The sequence below is a fragment of the Bubalus bubalis genome, chromosome 6 (genome assembly GCF_019923935.1).
Source record: "Bubalus bubalis isolate 160015118507 breed Murrah chromosome 6, NDDB_SH_1, whole genome shotgun sequence".
In the NCBI taxonomy this organism is placed as follows: Eukaryota; Metazoa; Chordata; class Mammalia; order Artiodactyla; family Bovidae; genus Bubalus; species Bubalus bubalis.
The window spans coordinates 1,448,303-1,474,609 of NC_059162.1; the positions used below are offsets into that span (position 1 = coordinate 1,448,303).

At 39.6% G+C, this 26,307-nt stretch overlaps 1 protein-coding gene across 5 annotated transcripts in view; it reads right to left on the reverse strand.

Annotated features, from left to right (window-relative positions):
- Positions 1-26,307, reverse strand: part of POU2F1 (POU class 2 homeobox 1) — a 213,882-nt gene that overhangs the window by 12,128 nt on the left and 175,447 nt on the right. For all 5 annotated transcript variants that reach the window (XM_025287424.3, XM_006055503.4, XM_006055504.4 and 2 more), the window contains 5 exons: positions 25,307-25,452; positions 24,671-24,850; positions 23,141-23,246; positions 1,228-1,573; positions 619-707 (listed from right to left, as the gene is read on the reverse strand). In XM_025287424.3, coding sequence (XP_025143209.2) covers positions 619-707; positions 1,228-1,573; positions 23,141-23,246; positions 24,671-24,850; positions 25,307-25,452 — 867 coding nt within the window. The remainder of the gene's footprint in view (positions 1-618; positions 708-1,227; positions 1,574-23,140; positions 23,247-24,670; positions 24,851-25,306; positions 25,453-26,307) is intronic.

A 26,307-nucleotide genomic window follows, 5' to 3' on the forward strand; every position in this document is an offset into this window, starting at 1 on the left:
GAATCTAAGCTCTATAATGATGAGGATATATAGATGGCAGAACCCAACAGGAATTAGAAGTACTCCTGCAGGCTGCATGCTGTCCTCCGACGTTAATTTGTTACAAAGCCTTCCTGTACATGGCTCTTGAGAGCGGGGATGGGGACTGGGGAGTTTTACTTGGTCAAGCTTGCCTGGGGATGGTTCTTGGATGACTATTTAGATAAATTTAGGAAGAAATATCTCCAAGCCTATATTGGAAGATAAATAGTAGCATAAAAGTGCCGGTTTCTTTTTCTGGTTTTCTGGCCACACTGTGCAGCCGGCAGGATGTTAGTTCCCTGACCAGGGATGGAACCCGCGTCCCCTGTGGCGGAAGCGCAGTTTTATCTGCTGGATCGCCAGGCAAGTACCATCCTGGTTTCTTAATACACCACACCAAGCATATTTCCTATTCTTACAAACTGACACCTCTATTTTTCTTACAAAGCTTTTTATAGGAACACATTCCTGGTCCGCAGGGTAGTCAGCTTTATCAATTCAACTATCTCTTCACGTCACTTTCACCTATAGCAAAGCAGACTCCTTCCATCTAAGGAAAGAAAGAGAAAGTAAAGTAAGGGAAGCAATTCTGCTGACCTTGAATAGTTGCCAGTGTGCTGTTGCTCATCAGAGCCGGGCTGAGAGCACCACCGAGGGGTCCCGGATTGAGACTGAGTAAGGCACCTCTGAAAGACCAGAAGAGCAGAGACATTACCACAACGCAGACACATGTGTTAATCTGACAACATACCCAAGGGGACAAGAAAAAGGAAAATACAGGTGGGAAGTATATGGGAATATGTGTTATTCTTTTTATACTCTTTACATGGTGCTTCCAAGTTACTGCTTTCCTTGATGCTCACTTATACAAAGCAAAGCATGGTTATGGTCCACACAAAACGTAAAACTTAGTCATTTTGACTCTTTGAGTTACTTTGTTCTCTTTTTTCCAAAGCAAGAGAAAAAAATGACAGAGAAGAGAATATATTTACAACTAATTCTTGTTTTTTTGATGATATAAACTCTAGTCCAACCGCAATCAATGTCCCTGTGCTACTACAGAGCAACCTATTTCAAAGAGATTATGGCTTTAAAGGTTTTCTGCTTTTGCATTTAAGATAGTGTTGAAAAGTATTCCCTATGAGTAACTCTAGGGATGACCTCCGAGTTGTTTCTCAGATGTAAACAGGTAAGAAAGCACCTTACCCAGCTGCAAACTGTGAGGGTGCCATCAGGCCTGGGTTTAGTCCTGCAGCAGCAGCCATGGCAGCGAGACTGGCATTTGCTGGCAACTGGGCAGCTCCTTGGAGGGCGGCAGCTGCTGCTGTTTGCAACCCTGATGCTGTCACCATCACCTGGCTGGTCCCAAGAGGAGAGGACAGAGGAGCGGAGGTGGCCTGTGTGGTGCTGGTCTCGCTGGCGCTGGACGCCTCGGACGTGGCGGCTGAGGCGGAAGGGGAGGGGCTCAGGGCGGGGGAGGTGACCGCCGAGGGGGCCGGAGGCGCCGTGGAAATCACGGTTGCAGTGTTGTTGGAGGTGGTGTCTGTAGTGCCTGAGAGAGAAGCACACCGGACAGTGACCTTCTGGAACAGTTTTTGGAAGGATGGTTGCTTTATTCAGCCATACTCTAGATTCAGCTGCATCACCTACCATCCAGTAACATGTCCTTTTCTATTAAACTCGTTCAGTGTTTCTATGGAAATTAACCACAAAAACAAACATTGTAAGAACCAAAGCCATGAATCCTACTTTAAGAGGCGAGAGTAATAAAGTAACCCTGAAACAGAGAACATGGCTTTTCAATTCCAATTTCCTATTAAAAAAAAAAAAATCACAGAAGCTCTAACTATAGAACACAACTGCTCTGGAGAAGATATGTATAAGAAAAAAATCCAAGCTTCTGAAAAGCATTTTCATTTAGAAATCTGCTTAGTCTCTTCAGAAAAATCAAAACAAAGTAATGAAATCAAGAAAAAGATGTATATTTTTCTAAAATAAATATTAATAACATTTACAGAAATAGTACAAAAATAACTAAAGGCATATGTCTAGAAGTATAAAAGACTTCAGAAATGATATAAGAACTACACCAATCAAAATAAATATTTCAAACCCATAAACATATTAGAAAAAAGATGTATATAAAAATTTTCTCAGTGATAAAATCTGTCACTAAGCTATAGAAGACTCTCTTCTCTATTCACAGCTGTATTAAAAATTTAGTCAGTTTTGTTCTTTCAAAACCTATGCTGAAGCCTTTTTCTGACCTGTACTAAGAACACCTAGAATTCAACTCTCATCATTTTACTGTGAAGAAACGTTTCTTTCACATATCACAGTTCAGTTCAGTCGCTCAGTCGTGTCCGACTCTTTGTGACCCCATGATTCGCAGCACGCCAGGCCTCCCTGTCTATCACCAACTCCTGGAGTTAACTCAGACTCACGTCCATCGAGTCAGTGATGCCCTCAAGCCATCTCATCCTCTGTCATCCCCTTCTCCTCCTGCCCCCAATCCCTCCCAGCATCAGAGTCTTTTCCAATGAGTCAACTCTTCGCATGAGGTGGCTGAAGTACTGGAGTTTCAGCTTTAGCATCATTCCTTCCAAAGAAATCCTAGGGCTGATCTCTTTCAGAATGGACTGGTTGGATCTCCTTGATGTCCAAGGGACTCTCAAGAGTCTTCTCCAACACCACAGTGCAAAAGCATCAATTCTTCGGTGCTCAGCCTTCTTCACAGTCCAACTCTCACATCCATACATGACCACAGAACCTTTGTTGGCAAAGTAATGTCTCTGCTTTTGAATGTGCTATCTAGGTTGGTCATAACTTTCCTTCCAAGGAGTAAGTGTCTTTTAATTTCATGCCTGCAGTCACCATCTGCAGTGATTTTGGAGCCCCCAAAAATAAAATCTGACACTGTTTCCCCATCTATTTCCCATGAAGTGATGGGACCGGATGCCATGATCTTCGTTTTCTGAATGTTGAGCTTTAAGCCAACTTTTTCACTCTCCACTTTCACTTCTGTCAAGAGGCTTTTTAGTTCCTCTTCACTTTCTGCCATAAGGGTGGTGTCATCTGCATATCTGAGGTTATTGATATTTCTCCCGGCAATCTTGATTCCAGCTTGTGTTTCTTCCAGTTCAGCGTTTCTCATGATGTACTCTGCATATAAGTTAAATAAACAGGGTGACAATATACAGCCTTGGTGTACTCCTTTTCCTATTTGGAACCAGTCTGTTGTTCCATGTCCAGTTCGAACTGTTGTTTCCTGACCTGTGTACAAATTTCTCAAGAGGCAGTTCAGGTGTTCTGGTATTCCCATCTCTTTCAGAATTTTCCACAGTTTATTGTGATCCACACAGTCAAAGGCTTTGGCATAGTCAATAAAGCAGAAATAGATGTTTTTCTGGAACTCTCTTGCTTTTTCCATGATCCAGCGGATGTTGGCAATTTGATCTCTGCTTCCTCTGCCTTTTCTAAAACCAGCTTGAACATCTGGAAGTTCACGGTTCACGTATTGCTGAAGCCTGGCTTGGAGAATTTTGAGCATTACTTTACTTGCGTGTGAGATGAGTGCAATTGTGCGATAGTTTGAGCATTCTTTGGCACTGCTTTTCTTTGGGATTGGAATGAAAAGTGACCTTTTCCAGTCCTGTGGCCACTGCTGAGTTTTCCAAATTTGCTGGCATATTGAGTGCAGCACTTTCACAGCATCATCTTTTAGGATTTGAAATAGCTCAACTGGAATTCCATCACCTCCACTAGCTTTGTTTGTAGTGATGCTTTCTAAGGCCCACTTGACTTCACATTCCAGGATGTCTGGCTCTAGGTCAGTGATCACACCATCGTGATTATCTGGGTCATGAAGATCTTTTTTGTATAATTCTTCTGTGTATTCTTGCCACCTCTTCTTAATATCTTCTGCTTCTGTTAGGTCCATACGATTTCTGTCCTTTATTGAGCCCATCTTTGCATGAAATGTTCCTTTGGTATCTCTAACTTTCTTGAAGAGATCTCTAGTCTTTCCCATTCTGCTGTTTTCCTCTATTTCTTTGCATTGATCGCTGAGGAAGGCTTTCTTATCTCTTCTTGCTATTCTTTGGAACTCTGCATTCAGATGCTTTTATCTTTCCTTTTCTCCTTTGCTTTTTGCTTCTCTTCTTTTCACAGCTATTTGTAAGGCCTCCCCAGACAGCCATTTTGCTTGTTTGCATTTCTTTTCCATGGGGATGGTCTTGATCCCTGTCTCCTATACAATGTCACGAACCTCATTCCATAGTTCATCAGGCACTCTATCTATCAGATCTAGGCCCTTAAATCTATTTCTCACTTCCACTGTATAATCACAAGGGATTTGATTTAGGTCATACCTGACTGGTCTAGTGGTTTTCCCTATTTTCTTCAATTTAAGAATGAATTTGGTGATAAGGAGTTCATGATCTGAGCCACAGTCAGCTTCTGGTCTTGTTTTTGTTGACTGTATAGAGCTTCTCCATTTTTGGCTGCAAAGAATATAATCAATCTGATTTCGGTGTTGACCATCTGGTGATGTCCATGTGTAGAGTCTTCTCTTGTGTTGTTGGAAGAGGGTGTTTCCAAGGCAAACCATTCAATATCACAGTAATCCAAGTCTATGCCCCAACCAGTAACACTGAGGAAGCTGAAGTGGAACGGTACTATGAAGACCTACAAGACCTTTTAGAACTAACACCCAAAACAGACGTCGTTTTCATTATAGGGGACTGGAATGCAAAAGTAGGAAGTCAAGAAACACCTGGAGTAACAGGAAAATTTGGCCTTGAAATACGGACTGAAGCAGGGCAAAGACTAATAGAATTTTGCCAAGAAAATGCACTGGTCATAGCAAACATATCACAGAGCTAGGAGGAAATCAGACCCCATCTACTTCAGTACTGACTCTACTGTCCCCATTTCCTATCACGTTACATGAAAGTGCTATGTAGTCTCTGAATGGTTCAGGTAAACATACCTTTCTTACTGTTAACTGAAAAGGGAGGATTTACTTACTATTCTTTCTGCCCTTCTCAAAAATATAAGATGATTCCCTCTTCACTCGTGCTGTCCATAAGTACAAATTACATCTTTGTGGATATTATTAATCACAATATCATCATTCAGTTCTAAATCTATCAAATCAGTTTATGTCACTGGGCTATTGAAGCTATGTTGGCTCTTATGTTTGGCAGATTCATACACTTTTCCACTTTTTGACACTCTTTTCCTAAGATGTGCACACTGTTCTGTAGGAAGGTAAACGTCTGTTCTCATTTCTCTTCTGCTGCTAGTAAATTTCAATCTTTTCTTGACCAATTTCTCACGTTATCTAACTTGATTTCACTTATGGGCAGTACTTTCTTTTCAAAGTTCTGAGATGAAATCGCCCATATCTTGAGGTCAAAAGCTTAAAGTGACATTTATTTCACTCTTTCTTCACTCTCCACAGCCATTTTTAGACTACTCAGCATCACTTTCTTAAAATCCCACATGTATACAAAGAAAATCTGAATAATTTCATCAGTGAATTTAAGATAAGCTAAGGGACAAAGGCAGAGGAACCAGAGATCAAATTGCCAACATCTGCTGGATCATGGAAAAAGCAAGAGAGTTCCAGAAAAACATCTATTTCTGCTTTATTGACTATGCCAAAGCCTTTGACTGTGTGGATCACAATAAACTGTGGAAAATTCTGAAAGAGATGGGAATACCAGAACACCTGATCTGCTTCTTGAGAAATCTGTATGCAGGTCAGGAAGCAACAGTTAGAACGGGACATGGAACAACAGACTGGTTCCAAATAGGAAAAGGAGTACGTCAAGGCTGTATATTGTCACCCTGTTTATTTAACTTATATGCAGAGTACATCATGAGAAACGCTGGACTGGAAGAAACACAAGCTGGAATCAAGATTGCCGGGAGAAATATCAATAACCTCAGATATGCAGTTGACACCACCCTTATGGCAGAAAGTGAAGAGGAACTAAAAAGCCTCTTGATGAAAGTGAAAGTGGAGAGTGAAAAAGTTGGCTTAAAGCTCAACATTCAGAAAACGAAGATCATGGCATCCGGTCCCATCACTTCATGGGAAATAGATGGGGAAACAGTGGAAACAGTGTCAGGCTTTATTTTTCTGGGTTCCAAAATCACTGCAGATGGTGACTGCAGGCATGAAATTAAAAGATGCTTACTCCTTGGAAGGAAAGTTATGACCAACCTAGATAGCACATTCAAAAGCAGAGACATTACTTTGCCAACAAAGGTTCATCTAGTCAAGGCTATGGTTTTTCCAGTGGTCATGTATGGATGTGAGAGTTGGACTGTGAAGAAAGCTGAGCGCCGAAGAATTGATGCTTTTGAACTGTGGTGTTGGAGAAGACTCTTGAGAGTCCCATGGACTGCAAGGAGATCCAACTAGTCCATTCTGAAGGAGATCAGCCCAGGGTGTTCTTTGGAAGGAATGATGCTCAAGCTGAAACTCCAGTACTTTGGCCACCTCATGCGAAGAGTTGACTCATTGGAAAAGACTCTGATGCTGGGAGGGATTGGGGGCAGGAGGAGAAGGGGATGACAGAGGATGAGATGGCTGGATGGCATCACTGACTCGATGGACGTGAGTCTGAGTGAACTCTAGGAGTTGGTGATGGAGGCCTGGCGTGCTTCGATTCATGGGGTTGCAAAGAGTTGGACATGACTCAGCGACTGATCTGATCTGAAGAGACAATGACTCCAGAAACCACTCTAAGTAGTTTTTTCTGGTTTTATCTTCCAACCACTTCCCAGGTGGCACAATGGTAAAAAATGTGCCTGCCAAAGAGACACAATCCAATAATGCCAATCTCCAATGAGACATAGGGGACTCAGGTTTGATCCCTGGGTTGAGAAGATCCCCCGGAGGAGGAAACTGCAACCTACTCCAGTATTCTTGCTTGGGAAATTCTGTGGACAAAGATGGGCTACAGTCCACAGGGTCTCAAAGACCCAGACAACCGAGCAGCTAACCATACACTCCGGCATCCTCCAGTCACATTCTAAGTGTCTTCAGCATGAATGTCCCATGAGCACTAGAGTGTAATAACTTAGTAAGAACTTCAAATTATTTCTCCCAGTCAGTAAATCACATTTTAATCAACATATATCTTTTATCTATATTATTAGCAACTCAATTACTTGGGCAATTTTGATCAGGGAATTGATGTTTGCTGAGCTTCAATGTCCTCAACAACAAAATAAGATGCCATCAATCACCTCACAAGGTTAGCAGGAAGCTACCTGCAAGAATACATAGTGTTTGGCATAACCTCTTGCTTCCCATCTCATCTTTTTTAATTAAAAAAAAATTTTAAAAATGATTTAGTTGGTTTAAATATTGCTCAGGTGTACAGCAAAGTAATTCAGTTATACATACGTCTGTATCTATACATATATTCCCCTCCATTCTTTTCCATTGCAGGTTATTATAGGATACTGAATATAGTTCCCTGAGCTATACAGTAAATCCTTATTGTTTATTGATTTTATATATAGTAGTTAGTATCTGTTAATCCCTATCTCTGTATTGTTATAATTTTAGTACATGTGCTGCCAAGGCAAGCACCCATCTCATCTTTAAAAAAAAAATAGATTTAGAGAGATACAATTTATATGCCATAAAATTCACCCAACTTAAGTATAAAATTCAATGGTTTTTAATATATTGACAGAGTGGTACAGCCATCACCCCATCTAGTTTATGACTGAAAAAGGTCCCTAGCGCCTATCTGCAGTCATGCTTGTTCCCACCAACAGCCTCCAGTAGTCTGCTTTTTGATCTGTAGATTTACCTTTCCCAGACACGTAATATAAATGAATCACTTGATTTGTAGTCTTTTGCATCTATCTGCCTTCAGTTAGCATGCTGTTTTCAAGGTTTATCCATGTTGTAGTAGGAATCAATACTTCCTTTTGTCTTAAAAGTATTCCACTGCATGGAGAGACTACATGACATTTAATTCATTCACCAGTTGGTGGGTAATGGCTTGTTTTCAGTTTTTGATTATTATGAATAATGCTGCTATGATCATTGTGTAAAAGTTTTTGTGGAAATGTTTGCTGTTCTCTTGGGGGAACTATTGGGTAGGAAGGTACATTTATGATTAACTTTTAAAGACACTGCCAAAGTATCTTCCAAAGTGGCCATATCATTTTACATTTCCACCAACAATGCATGAAGATTCCAGTTTCTCCATATCTCCAAGACCTATTATTTTTGGTCTTTCTGATTATAGCCATTTAGTATTAAGAAGTATCTCATTATGATTTTAAACTAGCATTTCTCTGAGTAATAATGTTGAACATCTTTTCATGTGCTTATTAGTCATTCTTATATCGTTGATATAATGTATCAGTTCAGTTCAGTTGCTCAGTCGTGTCCAACTCTTTGTGAGCCCATGGACTTGCAAAGGCTTCCCTGTCTATCACCAATTCTTGGAACTTACTCAAACTCATGTCCAAGTTGGTGATGCCATCCAACCATCTCATCCTCTGTCATCCCCTTCTCTTCCCACCTTCAGTCTTTCCCAGTATCAGGATTTTTTCTAAGGAGTCAGTTCTTTGCATCAGGTGGACAAAGTATTGGAGTTTCAGCTTCAACATCAGTCCTTCCAATGTATATTCAGGACTGATATCCTTTACGATTGACTGGTTGGATCTCCTTGCAGTCCAAGGGACTCGCAAGAGTCTTCTCCAACACCACAATTCAAAAGCATCAATTCTTCAGTGCTCAGCTTTCTTTTTTTTTTTTTAATTTTTAGACAGGTTTATTTATTCACTGCTTTTAACCACTAATTAAAACTCTAGTTTAGCTCTTGCATGTTTTCAAAATGAAAGAAAAATTTAAAACTGAATACTTCAGTATTTAAAACACATATATTTATTCCTGCAGTTTATAAAATGACAATCTCTATTTCCATATCCACACTGAAACTCTGGCCCACTGATTTAAAAATTAACATTTTATATGGTGCCAGTATTTCATTAAAATACAAATATATATACCATATTTTCCTTTGTTACCTAAGTGCCAATACTGAAACCTAATTTTTACATGAATATACATCTGAAACAGTAACCCCAACTTTGTGTTGCTATTCTAAAACAGTTTGATATTGTAACAGTTTTTTAAGTTCTCTAATAGTGTTAAAGCCACTTAGACAAGATTTCACCAAAATCTTATTTTTCTTTTAAACTGATGACAGAATTGGCTTTATCCTTCTGACATATAGACTAAATTCCCAATTTACAGCTACATAAATCCAAAATCACTGCAGATGGTGACTGCAGCCATGAAATTAAAAGACGCTTACTCCTTGGAAGAAAAATTATGACCAACCTAGATAGCATATTGAAAAGCAGAGACATTACTTTGCCAACAAAGGTCCATCTAGTCACGGCTTGGTTTTTCCAGTGGTCATGTATGGATGTGAGAGTTGGACTGTGAAGAAAGCTGAGCGCCAAAGAATTGATGCTTTTGAACTGTGGTGTTGGAGAAGACTCTTGAGAGTCCCTTGGACTGCAAGGAGATCCAACCAGTCCATTCTGAAGGAGATCAGCCCTGGGATTTCTTTGGAAGGAATGATGCTAAAGCTGAAACTCCAGTACTTTGGCTACCTCATGAGAAGAGTTGACTCACTGGAAAAGACTCTGATGCTGGGAGGGATTGGAGGCAGGAGGAGAAGGGGACGACAGAGGATGAGATGGCTGGATGGCATCACTGACTTGATAGACGTGAGTTTGAGTCAACTCCGGGAGTTGGTGATGGACAGGGAGGCCTGGCGTGCTGCAATTCATGGGGTCGCAAAGAGTTGGACAGGACTGAGCGACTGAACTGAACTGGACTACAGGGAGATCCAACCAGTCCATTCTGAAGGAGAAGAGCCCTGAGATTTCTTTGGAAGGAATGATGCTCAAGCTGAAACTCCAGTACTTTGGCCACCTCATGTGAAGAGTTGACTCATTGGAAAATACTCTGATGCTGGGAGGGATTGGGGGCAGGAGAAGAAGGGGACGATAGAGGATGAGATGGCTGGATGGCATCACTGTGCCGATGGACGTGAGTCTGAGTGAACTTCGGGAGCTGGTGATGGACAGGGAGGCCTGGCGTGCTGCGATTCATGGGGTCGCAGAGAGTTGGACACGACTGAGTGACTGAACTGAACTGAATTTAAAGCTCTGTAAGCAAATCCACCATTTCTACTTCCCTTGTAAAGGTGAGGTCCTTACCCTCTGCCCAAGATACCATTAAGGTATACTCTGTGCATAAACAGAAATGTTTCAAATTGGTTTTCTTCATATGTGTACAAGCAGGTTTAAATAACAGAAATATGCACTAGAAAACAAAGACATACCTAATTTTTAGAGCCAGAAAAATGTTTAAGTTACAATATAAACATTACTGGAAAAGGAAAATAAAACCAGCAGGTGGGCTCATTTCTACATAATCCTTCCTTTGTAAGATAAATATTCCCTACAGTACACTTAGTGGGTTTTACTTTTTAATAGATAAAATGAATATCTATACTTTGAAATGCAAAAAAATATAAGAATTAAAATTTAAGGCCAAGTCTGCCCCTGTTCATGATTGGCTGCTTGTCCAGCAAGACCTAGGTCCCTAGGTATGTTATCCGCTCTCCAGGAGCTGATTGAAGCCGTGCATGTGAAATTCGGAAGGATCTAGGAGGAACTAAATAGTGTGGAACACAATAATACGATAAGATGTCAGTCGAGAATTAATTTGTTTTCCTGCATGTATATTCTTCGTAATTTCAGACAGCCCTTAGCTATGACGATCATGGCCTCATCTGAGATCTTGTAACACTGGCCGAAATGATATCTTTGAGTTCTCTGCATTTCGACCCCAGCTGTTTTGAGTCCTTCATCAGTTTGTCCTGGTTGCCTACATGAACTTTCTGAAGTAAAGGACAGTGAGAGGCAACTGCAATAATAGAGGTGTCAGAAAGCTGTTTACACCTGTAAGCTGTATTCCTATGAAGTCCAGGACATTTAAATGCTAGAACACATACGCCAGTATCAGACATACTGCGACAGTCAGAAATGCTGATTTCAATTATATGTTGACTTCTTGGTGCAATTTTTTCCAATAATTCATCAGTGACCTGCTGACAACTACTAAGATGCAGCTGCTTCCGAAACTGGAAATCTAAACAAAGGTCACCACGCCAGTACTTGCAAACCAATGACGCAGAAAGGCAACGTTCACCCAGAGATAAATTGGAAAATATCTTGAGCAGGATGGAGGGCGGGAGCTGGTTGATATCCGGGGCGTCGGGGGGCGGCTCCTTGTGGCAGTTGCCCAGCAGCTCCGGGCCCTCCGGACAGTGGGCGTCGTCGCACTGGTGCTGCGGCTGCCCGGCGGCCGAGGGGGAGGCGCCCCCGGCTCAGACCGCGTCCCTGCCAGCCTCCGCGGGGGCCCCTCCCGGGACGGCGGGGGAGCGCAGGGCTGCTTACAGGGGGTGCAGGCGGGGACCCCGGCCCCCTTCCGCTTGCGCACCATCTCAGGGGGCGTGGGGGGCTCGGCCAGCGGCGCCCGGAAGGGCTGAGAGGTGGCGGGCGGCGCAGGCGGGCCCACGGGCTCCGCGTGGGCCCACAGGAGGTTCTGGGCCGGCTACTCCTGGGCAGCGGCAGAGGCCGGCCCCCTCATCTTTCTTTATAGTCCAATTCTCACATTCATACATGACTACTGAAAAAACCATAGCTTTGACTGGACGGACCTTTGTTGACAAAGTAATGTCTCTGCTTTTTAATATGCTGTCTAGGTTGGTCATAACTTTTCTTGCAAGGAGCAAGCATCTTTTAATTTCATGGCTGCAGTCACCATCTGCAGTGATTTTGGAGCCCCCCAAAATAAAATCTGTCACTGTTACCATTGTTTCCCATCTATTTGCCATGAAGTGATGGGACCAGATGCCATGATCTTCGTTTTCTGAATATTGAGTTTTAAGCCAACTTTTTCACTCTCTTCTTTCACTTTCATCAAGAGGCTCTTTAGTTCTTCTTTGCTTTCTGCCATAAGTGTGGTGTTATCTGCGTATCTGAGGTTATTGATATTTCTCCCGGCAATCTTGATTCTAGCTTGTGCTTCATCTAGTCTAGCATTTCTCATGATGTACTCTGCATTTAAGTTAAATAAGCAGGGTGACAAAGATACAGCTTTGATGTACTCCTTCCCCGATTTGGAACTAGTCTGTTGTTCCATGTCCAGTTCTAACTCTTGCTTCTTGACCTGCATACAGATTTCTCAGGAGGCAGGTCAGGTGGCCTGGTATTCCCATCTCGTGAAGAATTTTCCACAGTTTGTTGTGATCCACACAGTCAAAAGCTTTGGTGTAGTCAGTAAAGCAGTAGTAGATGTTTTTCTGGAACTCTCTTGCTTTTTTGATGATCCAGTGGATGCTGGCAATTTGATCTCTGGTTCCTCTGCCTTTTCTAAGCCCAGCTTGAACATCTGGAAGTTCATGGTTCATGTATTGTTGAAGCCTGGCTTGGAGAATTTTGAGCATTACTTTGCTAGCGTGTGAGATGAGTGCAATTGTGCAGTAGTTTGAGCATTCTTTGGCACTACCTTTCTTTGGGATTGGAACGAAAACTGACCTTTTCCAGTCCTGTGGCCACTGCTGAGTTTTCCAGATTTGCTGGCATATTGAATGCAGCACTTTCACAGCATCATCTTTTAGGGTTTGAAATAGCTCAACTGGAATTCCATCACCTCTACCAACTTTGTTCAGGGTGATGCTTCCTAAGGCCCACATGACTTCACATTCTGGATGTCTGGTTCTAGGTCAGTAATCACACCATCGTGGCTATATGGGTCGTAAAGATCTTTTTTGTATAGTTCTTCTGTGTATTCTTGCCACCTCTTCTTTATCTCGTCTGCTTCTGTTAGGTCCATACCATTTCTGTCCTTTATAATGTATATTATATATAATGTATATTAGATATAATGTTATTACATATTAAAATCTTTTGCCCCTTTAAAAAACCAAGTTGCTTATATTCTTATTATTGAGTTTTAAAAATTCACTTATTTATTTATGTATTGAGGCTGCACTGAGTGTCTGTTCCTTTGCGTGGCTGTCTCTAGTTGCAGCAAGTGGATGCTACTGCTCCTTGCGAGGCACAGGCGGCAGTGGCTGCGGCTGAGTTCGGTGGGCTTATTGCGGCGGCCTCTCGTTGCAGAGCACAGGCTGTGGTGCAGGCTTCAGCAGTTGTGGCTCCTGGGCTATTCAGAGCGAGGGCTCTGTAGCTGTGGCACACAGGCTTCGTTGCTCTGAGGCATGTGGGATCTTCCTAGACCAGGGGTTGAACCCATGTCCCTTGCAATGATTCTTATACATTGCACCAGGAAAGATAGTCCCTTACTCTTGAGTTCTAGGAATTTTTTTTTTTTGCTGAGTGAACTCCCTGGAATTTTTTATACATATAGGATGATGAAGAAAAAAAGACAGTTTTAACTTCTCCCCTTTCAAACTGGATGTTTAAAATTATTTTCCATTATTAGGCTGGCTATAACTAGATTCATTAGAAATCTGTCAGAGCAAACATTCTTCCTTTGTTCCCAATGTCAGGGGGGAAAGCATTCAGTCCTTCCCATTTAGTATGCTGTTAGCTGTAGGTTTTTCAGTTGATGCTCTTTATCAGCTTACGAAGCCTTCTTCTATTCCAGATTTTTTAAATCATGAATGGGTGTTGGATTTTGTCAAATGCTTTTTCTGTATCTGGTAAGATAATCATGAGAATTTGGTCTTCTATTACTATGGTGTGTTACATTAATTTATGTTCAATTATTAAGCCAACTTTTTATTCCTGGGACAACTCCTTGGTTATGTATAATCTATTTTATGTGTTGCTAGATTTGACTTGTTAAGATTTTGTTGAGGGCTTCTGTGTACATTTTCATGAGTGATATGGGTTTATAATCTTTTTCTTACGATATCTTTGTTTGGCTTTAATATCAAGGTAATACTGGCTTCATACAATGAGTTGTTCCACCTCTATCTTCTGGAGGAGACTGCTCAAGAGTAACTCTTACTTCTTGCTAAAATGTGTGATAGAATTCACCATTACAGCCATCTGAGTTTAGGCATTTCTTTTTGGTTCATTTACTTGTTTTAGGTCTTTTAAAGGTTTTCTATTTCTTGTTGAGTCAGTTTTGGTATTTCGTGTCCTCCTCAAAATTTGTCCATTTCATCTGAGTCACCTAATTTTTTGGGCAATAAGTTGTTTATAATACTTTGGTATGCTCCATAATGCAGCAATTCTACTCCTAAATATATACTCTAGAGAAATGAAAACATATAACCAGTAAAACTTGTAAATGCATACTCATATCAACAGTATTGAAAATGGCCCCAAACTGTAAGTAACTCAAATGACCATCAACTCGTATAATAAACAGAATATGGTATATCCATACAATGAAATACCACTCAATCATTAAAAGGAATGAAGTTCCAATATTACTCTGCAACATGGATAAACCTTGGAAATATCCTAAATGGAAGAAGCAAGACGCAGAAGGTCATGTATTATACGACTCCATTTACATTTGTCTGAGACAGGCAGATCCACAGAGACGGAGCAGACGAGTAACTGCCATGGGTACTGGAGGAGTGAACAGGGAGAGACTGATAATAGCTATGGGGCTGTGCATGGTTTATTATGAAACGTTACTTTGGAATAAGAATTTGAGGCAGAGCATGTTTAGTTGAGATTATTAAGGGCTGTGGAATTTTTACAAGTTCTTAAGACACATAAGAATAGGTATCTTCCTGGAGCAGTACAGTCATGATCATTCACTTTCTATTCTAGAAAAGTTTACCAGAAATGTTGAATTTAGCTCAGGAACACAATGAAAAGAAGTTAAATTAACCAATCATGAGGACTCCAAGGAGAAAATCTTTAGAGAGTGCATTAGATAAACTATAAGATATTGAATGACTTTCATAAATAATATGAGTGAAAGAATATGCTACTTTCATCAACAGAAAAAAAGAAAGGCTGTATAAAAATGTCAGAGCAAAAGAGGCTATAATAAGAAAGTTATGGTCCAAACAGGAATAAAACTAAAACAGGACATGATGTTGAGCTGACAAGAGGAAGAAAACAAAATCCATTTGACATCCGACTCTTGTAATCTTCTCTTTCAAGGAGCAGGGTTTAAGTGCTGTAAGATTACATTTTTTTTTTTTTTTACCCTATCATGGGCTGGCCTTGAACAATATTTATGCAAATTTAATACTATTGTGGGCTTCCCTGCTGGCTCAGTTGTAAAGAATTCACCTGCAATGCAGCAGAGGTGGGTTTGATCCCTGGGTTGAGAAGATCCCTTGGAAAAGGAAATGGCAACCCATTCCAGTATTTTTACCTGGGAAATCCCATGGACACAGGTGCCTGGTGGGCTACACAGTCCATAGGGTTGCAAAGAGCCAGACAAGATTGAGCGACTAAACCATCCCAATGTTATCATACTCACTTTCTATTGCTATTTAACAAAGTACTACAAACTCGGCAACATAAAACACACATTTACTATCATAGTTTCTGTGGGTCAGGCGTGCAAGCACAGCCTAGCTGGTCCTCTGCAAGGCCACAGTAAAGGTACCAGCCAAACTGTTTCATTCTGTTGGCATAACTGGGGAAGAGTATGTTGCCAAGCTCACCTGGGTTGTTGGAAAAAATCATTTGGCAGAATTTGCTTGCTACTCTAGACTAAATGCCCAGCTTCTTTCTGGCTGTTGGCTGAAGGTCAACCTCAAAGTTAGAGGTCACCCCCAGTTACCTGACTGGTGAGGTGGGTCTCTAAAGAAAGTCTCTAAACAAGACAGAGTCACAAAAGCATGAACACTACAAGACAGACACCATGGTGGGGGCTCACCTTAGACTTTGTCTGTCAGAGTTACAAATTCTGATTGTTTATTTAATATTTTGCCTTTGACAATAAGAGTAATGATAGAAAACTTACCCTTATAGCATAATAAGAATAGAGAAACATATGAGAAATGTTTTAAATATGAGAAGATAAGCAGCACAGGGCTGTGATCCCTGAAGAAAGAGAAACAAATGATGTGGGCCCTTTATTTGGGAGCACTTCTGTTTCTTTCTGGGGGCACTGGGTCTTCACTGCTTTGCACAGGTTTTCTCTAGCTGTGGTGAGTGGGGGCTACTCTTCGTTGCGGTGCGTGGGCTTCTCATTGTGGTGGTTTCTCTTGCTGTGAGCACAGGCTCTAGGCACAAGGGCTTTAGGAGCTGCAGAATGCAGGCTCAGTAGCTGCTGCACACGGGTTTAGTTGCTCTGCATTGGCAGGTGGATTCTTAACCACTGTGCCACCGGGGAAGTCCCTGGAAGTGCTTGGGGAGGAAACTAAGTAGAGCACAGAAATTTCACTGATTCAAGGAGACGAAAACTATGGCTGATGCCAAAATGGCTGGAGTTTGCAGGAAAGAGTAGTGGAAAGGAAGAAACTATAGAGAAATCTCTCTAGAAATGTACAACGGGGTTTCCTGGAATCCTTAGTTGAATACTAAAGTACACATGCACAGGGAAACGCTATGAGTCTAAGCAGGGCGGCTGTAAACTGAATGACCCTTGGAATTCATGCAAGACAAGGAGATATTCCTTGTCTAACTACACAGAGAGGAGACACTATTGAGTTGGGCATTCATTAGAGACCCCAGAAGGGTCACAGCTGAAACTAGTGAAGGCTGCTTTAGGCCAATCTAGTAAAGCTTAAAAAATAAGTCTTGAAAGGGTCAAGCTAATCTGTAGTAATCTATCTGCCTGCCAAAACCAACTCAAAAACTCTTTAAAAGAAGACATCAAAATCCTGATGTATAATCCCCATCTCTTAAGTAGACATAGATCTGTGAATATGATGGGAGATGCAATAACTATTCCTTTAACTGGATAATATCATATGACAAAGATGAGAGGACTGATTACCTTATATTTATAAGATTCTCTGTATTAGCTGACTGGATAGAGATTTTCATGTTGCTTTTGAAGAAGCTGCCATGTTTAAGGTCATGGAGCTAGGACTTGGGGTTAGCCTGTGGGATTTGACTGATCTAGCTGACAGCCAGCAAAAAAAAAAAAACAGGGCAGGGTGGGGGGACTTCAGTCCTATAACCATATGGGTCGAGTTCTGAAAACTAATGAACTTGGAAGATCTTGGTCGTCATTATGAGGTCACAGCCCCAGCCAACATCTTAACTTCAGCCTGGTAAATCCCTGAGCAGAGGACTTAGCTCTAATCTATGCCTAAACTTCCAACCTATACGTGGGATAGTAAATGAGTATTGATATAGGCCACTAAGTTTTAGTAATTGTTATGCACCAACATAAAACTAATATGGTTGGAAAGAAGACAACAATGTCTGTTCTTACCACTTCCCTCAGCTGGAATTTCTAGTCTGTGCAATACTGATCAATTGATGTGAAACAAAACCAATTTCACTGTTATAAAAGATGAAAAATGACTCAAGTATATGAAATGATGTTCAAATTTACATGATTAAAAAACTGAAATTTAAAGTACTCTGAGAGAACTTCCCTGGTGGTCAGCAGTTAAGAATCCACCTGCCAATGTGGTGGATGTGGGTGCTATCCCTGGTCCAAGAAGATTCCACAGGCCACAGGGGCAACCAAGTCCTTGTACCACAACTACTGAGCCTGCGCAATACAACACCCTTGAACTGCAACTGCTGAGCCCCAAAGCTGCAACTACTGAAGCCCGTGTGCTCTAGAGCCCGTGCCTTGCTGTAATGAGAAGTCCATATACTGCAACTAGAGAAAGCCCATGCACAGCAACGAAGACCCAGCACAGCCAAAAATTAAAAAAAAAAGGTACACTGAGATATAATTTCTCACATATCAGACTGGCAAAAATTTAAAAGTGCATAGGCTATGGGGAAGCTGGCCCTCTCATGTATTATTCAGTTCAGTTCAGTCGCTCAGTCGTGTCCAACTCTTTGCAACCCCATGAATCACAGCACGCCAGGCCTCCTTGTCCATCACCAACTCCCAGAGTTCACCCAAAATCATGTGCATCGAGTCAGTGATGCCATCCAGCCATCTCATCCTCTGTCGTCCCCTTCTCCTCCTGTCCCCAATCCCTTCCAGCATCAGGGTCCTCTCCAATGAGTCAACTCTTCGCATGTATTATTAGTGGGAATGAAAATAAGTACACTCCTTTTGGAAGGCAATTTGATAGTATCCAACAAAACTATATAGATACCTTTTGACTCAGCAATTCTACTTTTTGAAATTTACCCTCAAGACACACTTCCAACAGTACAAAAATATTTATCCACAAGGTTACTCCTGCAGCATGGTCAATAATTAAAAAATATCGGAAACAAATTCAATGTCCATACAACAGGAAAGGAGTTAAAATAAAATGTAGTATATCCACATAATGGAGTGAAAGTTAGTTAAAGTGAAAGTTAGGTCTCTCAGTAGTGCCCGACTCTCTGTGACCCCATGGACTATAGCCCACCAGGCTCCTCCGTCCATGGGATTCTCCGAGCAAGAATACTGGAGTGGGTTGCCATTTCCTTCTCCAGGGGATCTTCCCGACCCAGAGATTGAACCCAGGTTTCCCGCATTGCAGGCAGATGCTTTAACCTCTGAGCCACCAGGGAAGCTCCACATAATGGAGTACTCTACAACAATAAAACAAAATAATGAAGATTTCCATGAACTAATGTGGAGTGATTTTCAGAATACCTGTTAAGCAAAAAAAGGTCACCTAAGTATGCAGGAATGGCACAAGTGGGAATGGGATAGAAAGGATACAGAGAATTATGATAGAAAGGAATGACATTTTTCCAAGGAGAACTTTTTATATAGTCTTGACTTATAAAACAGTTAATATCTCATAGTCTTTAAAAAAATCACAAGGATGGAAGGAAAAACACTAATACTTAATATGAACAAAAAATAAACTAAATGGAATTTCAAATGAATAACGTAAATACACTGAAGGGTATATAAGAAGAACTAACACAGATAACTTTTGAACACAGTATTTGGACATCATGTCTTTAGGCTTAAGACAAGAACTCTGAACTGAATTAGTCGGTCTTTTCAGAGGCATGGGTTAGCAATTTTGAAATCCCTTTCTTTTCACTATAGGACTGTGCAATTAAGTAATTTGTAATTGTTGATAATGGGAGCCAGGTTACTTGTCACTGAGAAGGGAGTTAAAATATGGAAAGAGATTAGGATAGAAAAGAATGAACGAGAGGATACTGGATTGGAACTGGAGATCTCAGTATGAACTTGGGGATTTTAAGGAGGCTGATTGTAGGCCAGAGGCAGAGAAACTTTAAGATGAGGCTGAACATCATGTGTGCCAAAAAAATCAGGAAGTACTCAAAGAATGCTAGGGACACATCAAAAGGGCACAGAAGCCACTTTGAAGTAGTTCCCTTTGGCTAAATCTGGAAAATCTGAATATTAAAATAAAAAGTGATTGTAACCTATTGAATACAGAAAGAATTTCTGAGTCCACACTGATAAAGATAGATAAATAGGGGAAAAGGAAAAGTTCATCCTTAGAGTTGAAACCCAACTAATAAATGTAAAAGAAATGATGAAACTATATGAGAGTCAGAATAACATAGATTCAGGCAAAAATCATCAATGAACACTAGTGTATAAACATTTGAGGAGCAGGATATTTGCAGTCTCAAACTCCTCATAAGATACTAACTGTAAAGAGTAAAATAACTCTAGACTGTTACTACATTAACAGTATACAATAACTTATACAATGAAAAAATCTGGCAGATACCACCTTAATGAAATTATCAAAGTTAATAACATTGGGACTAACCAACAGCATGTGTCTCCACATAAGGCACAAAACGGACGCAACACCACTTCTGTGGGGTTCCTGCCCGAAGTACATCATCTGAATCTAATCATGATTAAACATTTGCTGCTGCTGCTAAGTCGCTTCAGTTGTGTCCGACTCTGTGCAATCCAGAGACGGCAGCCCACGAGGCCCTCCCCGTCCCTGGGATTCTCCAGGCAAGAACACTGGAGTGGGCTGCCATTTCCTTTTCCAGTGCATAAAAGTGAAAAGAAGGTGAAGTCGCTCAGTCGTGTCCGACTCTTTGCAACCCCATGGACTGCAGCCCTCCAGGCTCCTCCGTCCATGGGATTTTCCAGGCAAGAGTACTGGAGTGGGGTGCCATCGCCTTCTCTGGATAAAACATTTAGGTAAACCCAAATTAAGGGACATTCTACAAAATAACTAGCTATACTCTTCAAAAATATCAATGCCACAAAACACAAAGATTCAAATTGTCCCAAATTAAATGAAACTAAAGAGATACAGCAACTGAATGCAATACATGATCTTAGATTTTCTTTTGCTGTAAGGAACATAACTGATTGAATTGGCAAAATCTGAATGTGAGTTATTTACTAGATAATAGTAATTGAGTCAAAGTTAATAACCTGATGTTTAGTAACTACTCTGGTTATATATAGAATTTCTTGCTTATTAAAAAATATATAGTAAAGTATTAGGGGTAAAGGGGGCATATCTGTAATTTGCTCTTAAAAACAGTTCAGAAAAAACCACATACACAAAGACAGGAAGAGAAACACACAGATCGGGGAAAAGGAAGAGAGGAAGCAAATACAGTAAAATGTTAATATTTGGAAAATGTAAGGAAGAGATTTGGGATTTCTTGAAACGATTCTTATAACTTTTCTAATCGTCTGAAATGATGTTAAAAAATTAAAGAAAAAGCTGTGTGCACACAGGTGTTCATTATAGTATTCATCATAGTGAAAACTTCATTCATTTAATAATTACTGGGCATCTTACACTCTAGGTGGTGTGCTGGACATGAGAAATACAGTAGTGAACAGCAAGGCTGGTTATGTGGCTTAGAGCCTTGAGGAGTTTCCTGGGATTTAATATTTGCAGGGCTCAAACTGGAAAAGTTGGCTACCCTCTGTAGAACTTGACCATGATGTCAGCATATAGAAATGTTTATGAAATTACAGTACAGTCATTTGATATTAAGGCAAATCAAAACTAGAAAAGTAAAGATTATAGTAACAGAAGAAGATGTTAAAAGATATTAAGTTTAAAAAAAAAGCAGCACACACTGTAAATACTACTAGAATTATACATCTATGCGCACATAAAAAAGATATAAAAACAGCACTCACAGTGGCTTTGTCTTTCCCATTTGAATTTCCCATGTTAAAAATTTTAATGATTAAAGAAAAATTTCATTACAAAAGTTACTAACATTTCAGAAAATTGTCATAATTAAATGTACATAAATGGGCCAAGTAATTGAGTTTAAGAGAATTTGATTCGTCAGTTAAGATCACCAAAATTTTTTTAATTTCCAGCTAGTTTTGAGTATGTATATCTTCTTAAAATTACCTTTTGCTTCAGGTTTGTGCCATTTAAGAAATGCCATTTAATGCGCCATTTTATGAAATCTGCAAAGGTACTTGTTCTTAATGTCTGAACTATTACGATTTTTTTTTTTAACAATAGAGAGGTATCTTTACACCTCTTATGTCATATGACTTATAATTTGTTTGGAAGGTAAACTACACAATTTAGCAGTTAATGCAGTTAGGGCAGACAGTGACTGCCGCAGAGGCAGGAGGTCCATGCTCCTGGGGACCATCACAAGAGCAGCCAGTCACAACAGTCTGCATATGAAGCTAAGGTGCTGAATACTATACACTCTGGAACAGAAGTTTCCAATTTACCTCTAAGACATCCAGAAATGGCACGCCTTAGTAAGGTGAGAGCTGATGAGGTCTGTCATTTATAAACCTCCTTGTATTTTACTAAAAACTGAGTATGTCTATTTTGTGAGAGGAAAAGTTTATAGCTTTCACCAAATTTTCAAAGAGGTCAAAGGCCCAAAAGTTATCAAAGGTACTGCTCTGAATTAACAATATTATGAAATTTTCTAACTTAGAAATTTAATAACTACATAAAACCATTTAATCCAATTTTGTCACTTAAAATATGAGTGGAAAAAAAATCAAATTTCCCAACTCCAGGTTAAATTTAAGCTTGATTATGAAAGATCATAAATCTATCCAATGATTACTAGCATATACATCAACCTGGTGAATAATTAGAGAATGTCTTCTGCAATATGTATCACTAAAAAACTTCTGATGACAATACTAATTTATTTCAGATGTATCTGGAAAATGTGCCATTTAAACAGAAAATATGTATTCATTTCTACCATGAATGCGTCAAACACTAAGCTAGGCACTGACATTTCAAAAATGACAGACCTTCTGAGATGTACAAAGTCTACTGGAAAAGAAAGAAGTATAAAAATTGTTTATAATATAGGCAGGTGGAAATAATTTCCTGGAGAAGCTAAACAGTATATATCCAAGAAATGATATTTAAGCTGGAGTAGTTTCATCACTAACAGAAAGAAGTGAAGGCTGGGATGGACATTCTACACTGTGGGGATGTTTACAAAGGTACAGAGGATCTTTCCTGTGTTTTGAGGATAGGATGGAGAAAAGACGAGTGGAAGATAAGGTCCAGACTGTAAATGGTTTATAAATTCATGGTGAATTTGGATGTTTTCCTGAATGCAAAAAGCTGAAGCTATTAAACATTTTTAAGGGGAGGAGAAGTTAATTGGAAAAAAAGTAACTCTGGGCCTTCCCTGGTGGCCCAGTGGTTAAGACTTGGCGCTTCCACTGCAGGTTGAATCCCTAGATGGGAAACTAAGATCCTGCTGCGTGGCACGGCCAAAAAAAAAAAGGTAACGCTGAGGAGCAATGTAAAAGACAAAGTAATGTGGGAAAGAAAAAAAGATACAATCTTTATGTGAAAGTATTCTTTCTGGTAAAATGTATTGTGCCTGATGCTTTTTTAGTTCAGGTTTTGACATACAACTTTTTTTTAAAAAAAGCAATATATATTTTTAGTTAAAACCTTAGTTTACAATTTAATGGCAGATTCTCACAGAAACTTATCATGGGCCTCCTATCTGCCTAAGCGCTGCACAGCCGGTTGCTGCTTACCTGTAACAGAGAGGTTCGTCACCGCAGCGCTGGTTAAAGGAAGGACTGGATTGACCGTGAGGGTAGTTGCTGCGCTGCTCGTCACAAGGCTTGGTGTGGTTGCCACCTAGAGGTCGGGAGCGAAAACATGCAAAAGCCTTTAAAAACCAAAATTTAAAAATTTAAGTCCATACTGTAGATTTATTTTTCCTACAAACATTTTGAAAATTCCAGATACAACAGAATAAAATTAAACTGTCCAAAAGGAAATGATTTTATTAATTACTCTCTGACCTTGGAATTGAGAAAACTGGCTTATGTTGAAAGGCTGCTTTTACTAGATGGTTTTTCACTAATATTACAAATGGCTTTGCCCAAGTTTTAATGAGAAATTAACTTAAAAACTCCCATATTTCAATTATGTTGAATAAGATATACTCTAAATCATTAAAAAATACTACACCATTATAAGTGATCTAAACAAGAAAACTATTCAAGGGGATCATAGAATTTGGAGTTCTTGTACATTACTTCTATTTTCAGCTATGTGGGGGCAAGACTGTCTTGATTTTGTTTTTAATGAAATCTCATTATGGAAAGAATATAAAACAAATTTCTTAAAATGGACAGTTTCTTTTTTTGAAACTACATATTGATACACTAAAGTAGCAAATATTGCCTTCCTTCTATCCTTCCTCCCTTCCTCCTTCTAGTACCAATAAATCCAAAACACAAAAGTCATGTACATAAAACAAAACTACCTAATACTATCATTTTCATAACCACTATCTCATGAACTTTAGGATTAAAGTCTTACCAGTTAACAATCAAAGCTTTCACTTAAACTAGGAAGTGCTATTAATGATTACTTTAGTTTGAAAAGTCTCCTTGGCATGGAGTAATATTAAATTAGAAATAAATTAACCAGAAAGTATCAGAAATGCAAACTCAACAATATTGCCATCTTTGGAATCCTGGTTGGAAACATGGCATCACATTCACAGTTGTTCTAAAGATCAAGTGAGTCACATGACAACTATATGTCCCTTCAGTCTAGGAATACTATTTTAATGTTAACAGCAGTGGTTACTCAATAAGGTTATAAATAAAAGGGCCACATCAATACCAACTCAGAGCTAAAGGTTACCTGGGAATTATTGTCACTTAATCATGTAAGTAAAAGTTTAATAAATTGAGCCTTAGAACCCAAAATGAATAAAGAGCAACTAAAGATTTTTTAGATAACTGAAATTAGCTGCAAACTGACTCCCAGTTATAGAGTAACCTAATAGACTATAGCAGAGAAGAGAATAATGGAACTGCGATGAAATAGGAAAGGATTAAAACTGTTTAAAAAAAAAGATCAGTTAAGTTCTTGGGTTAACAACAAGAGATTTCATTACTTTGGTAACATTTAAAATATAAATTTATATACCTTTATTCAACATGAATATATATAATAGATTCCTATAATGATATAAATTCATTTGATAGGTCATTCATAATGTAAACATTAGCCCTTGAGCACGCGCCCTTGCATCCCATCCTTACCAGTGAGGCTGGGCTGGGGAAAACTGCTTTGATAGGCGAGCTGCTGGTCCCACCACTGCTGGGGGGGTTGATTCTTTTTTCCTTCTGGCGGCGGTTACAAAACCAAACACGTATTACCTCCTTTTCCATGTTAAGTTGATCAGCAATCATGGTGATTTCTTCCGAGGTAGGCTTTTGATTCTGAAGGGGAAAATAATAAAATCATCTGTTGGAAAAACTTTCTGAACTACAGGCATAACCATGTCATTAAATGAATAAGCAAACGGGAGGAGAAACAAGAGAATGAAGTTGGGCTATACAGGGCCATACTACTCCACTTCTAACAAAAAACTTCTATATTCTAATAAACATACATTTATTAAATGTAGTCATATTAACTTAGAATGTTATTCTTGTATATATATATATTTTTTTTTTTTTTAAGGGAAATTAATCATGAATGAAACTAATGCCTTATTTATTAGTGGGAATTTAAGAATTTTTCCAGTGCTTCATACACATAATCTCATTTGGACAACGTGAGGAAGCCAAGAGTTCTGGCTCCAAACAAAACCAAACTACTTGTGTTTCCCCTGTACATAACATTAGTATTACACAGACAATCCCATGTATATGAAAAGTTAAAACCTCACCAACCTCCAAGAAACTCTTCTCTAAGGCCACACGAATGTTGGTCTCTATGCTGGTGCGTTTCTTCCTCCTACGGTTCAAGCCCTCAATCCCCATCCCTGGAGAATTCAGGGCACTTGGGCTGGAGAGAGCTGAATCAGATGAGAGGTTCTCTGTAAGAAAGAAGAAAACACATGAATCAAATTAGCTGAGTATGATTCATGCACATAATATACATATTAACAACAACAATCAACCAAAATATTTTAGGCTAAAAGCAAGTATGAAAGGTTATTATAACTTATATTAAAATATGTTCACTACCATGGATCTTTCCACTGCTCTTACTGGCATTCTCTGTCCCAGGATGGTTCATTATAGTGTCACTGCTAGTCTTTGATTTGTTTCTGACAAAGCAGTCTACTACTCCTCTCTTTACTCTAAGCTCTACATCTGCTTTTATGAGAGAGTTCTGCTCTTCTGTTTTGGTTTTGCTTGCTCTTTTATTTATTAACTCTAAGGATGAAAGGAAGAAAACCTGGAAATTACTGACTGTTAAATGTTTATCTTGCAAATGACCTCTCATTTTATTTCACTGGTATTCCCCTCCTTCCCCTCAAACCAAACAATGAAACACTTTTAAACTATTTAAAGTTTAAACAAGATTCGAGTATGTCAGAGACATCTCTGAGTTTCTTTCCACTCTGTGTTCTATGAAGGGAACAAACCACAGGTTCTCACCTGTGGAACTCAGTAAGATTACAGATGCTGAGGCCATATGTAGAACAACGAAATCAGACTGTTCAAAGCTGGGAGTTACAGGTTTGTCTTTGTGAAAGACCTGAATTTTGTTCACATCTACAATGAGAACCACAGTCTAGGGGATCTCTATGATTCCTTACAGCTCTCACAGTTTATGATTCTGTGACTCAAAAGTCAAAACCTCCAAAGGGAAACCGCAGCACAAAGCACGTAAGTTAAAATTAATAGCTCAATTTTTTTAATGTATAAAAAGGTGGTCATTTTAA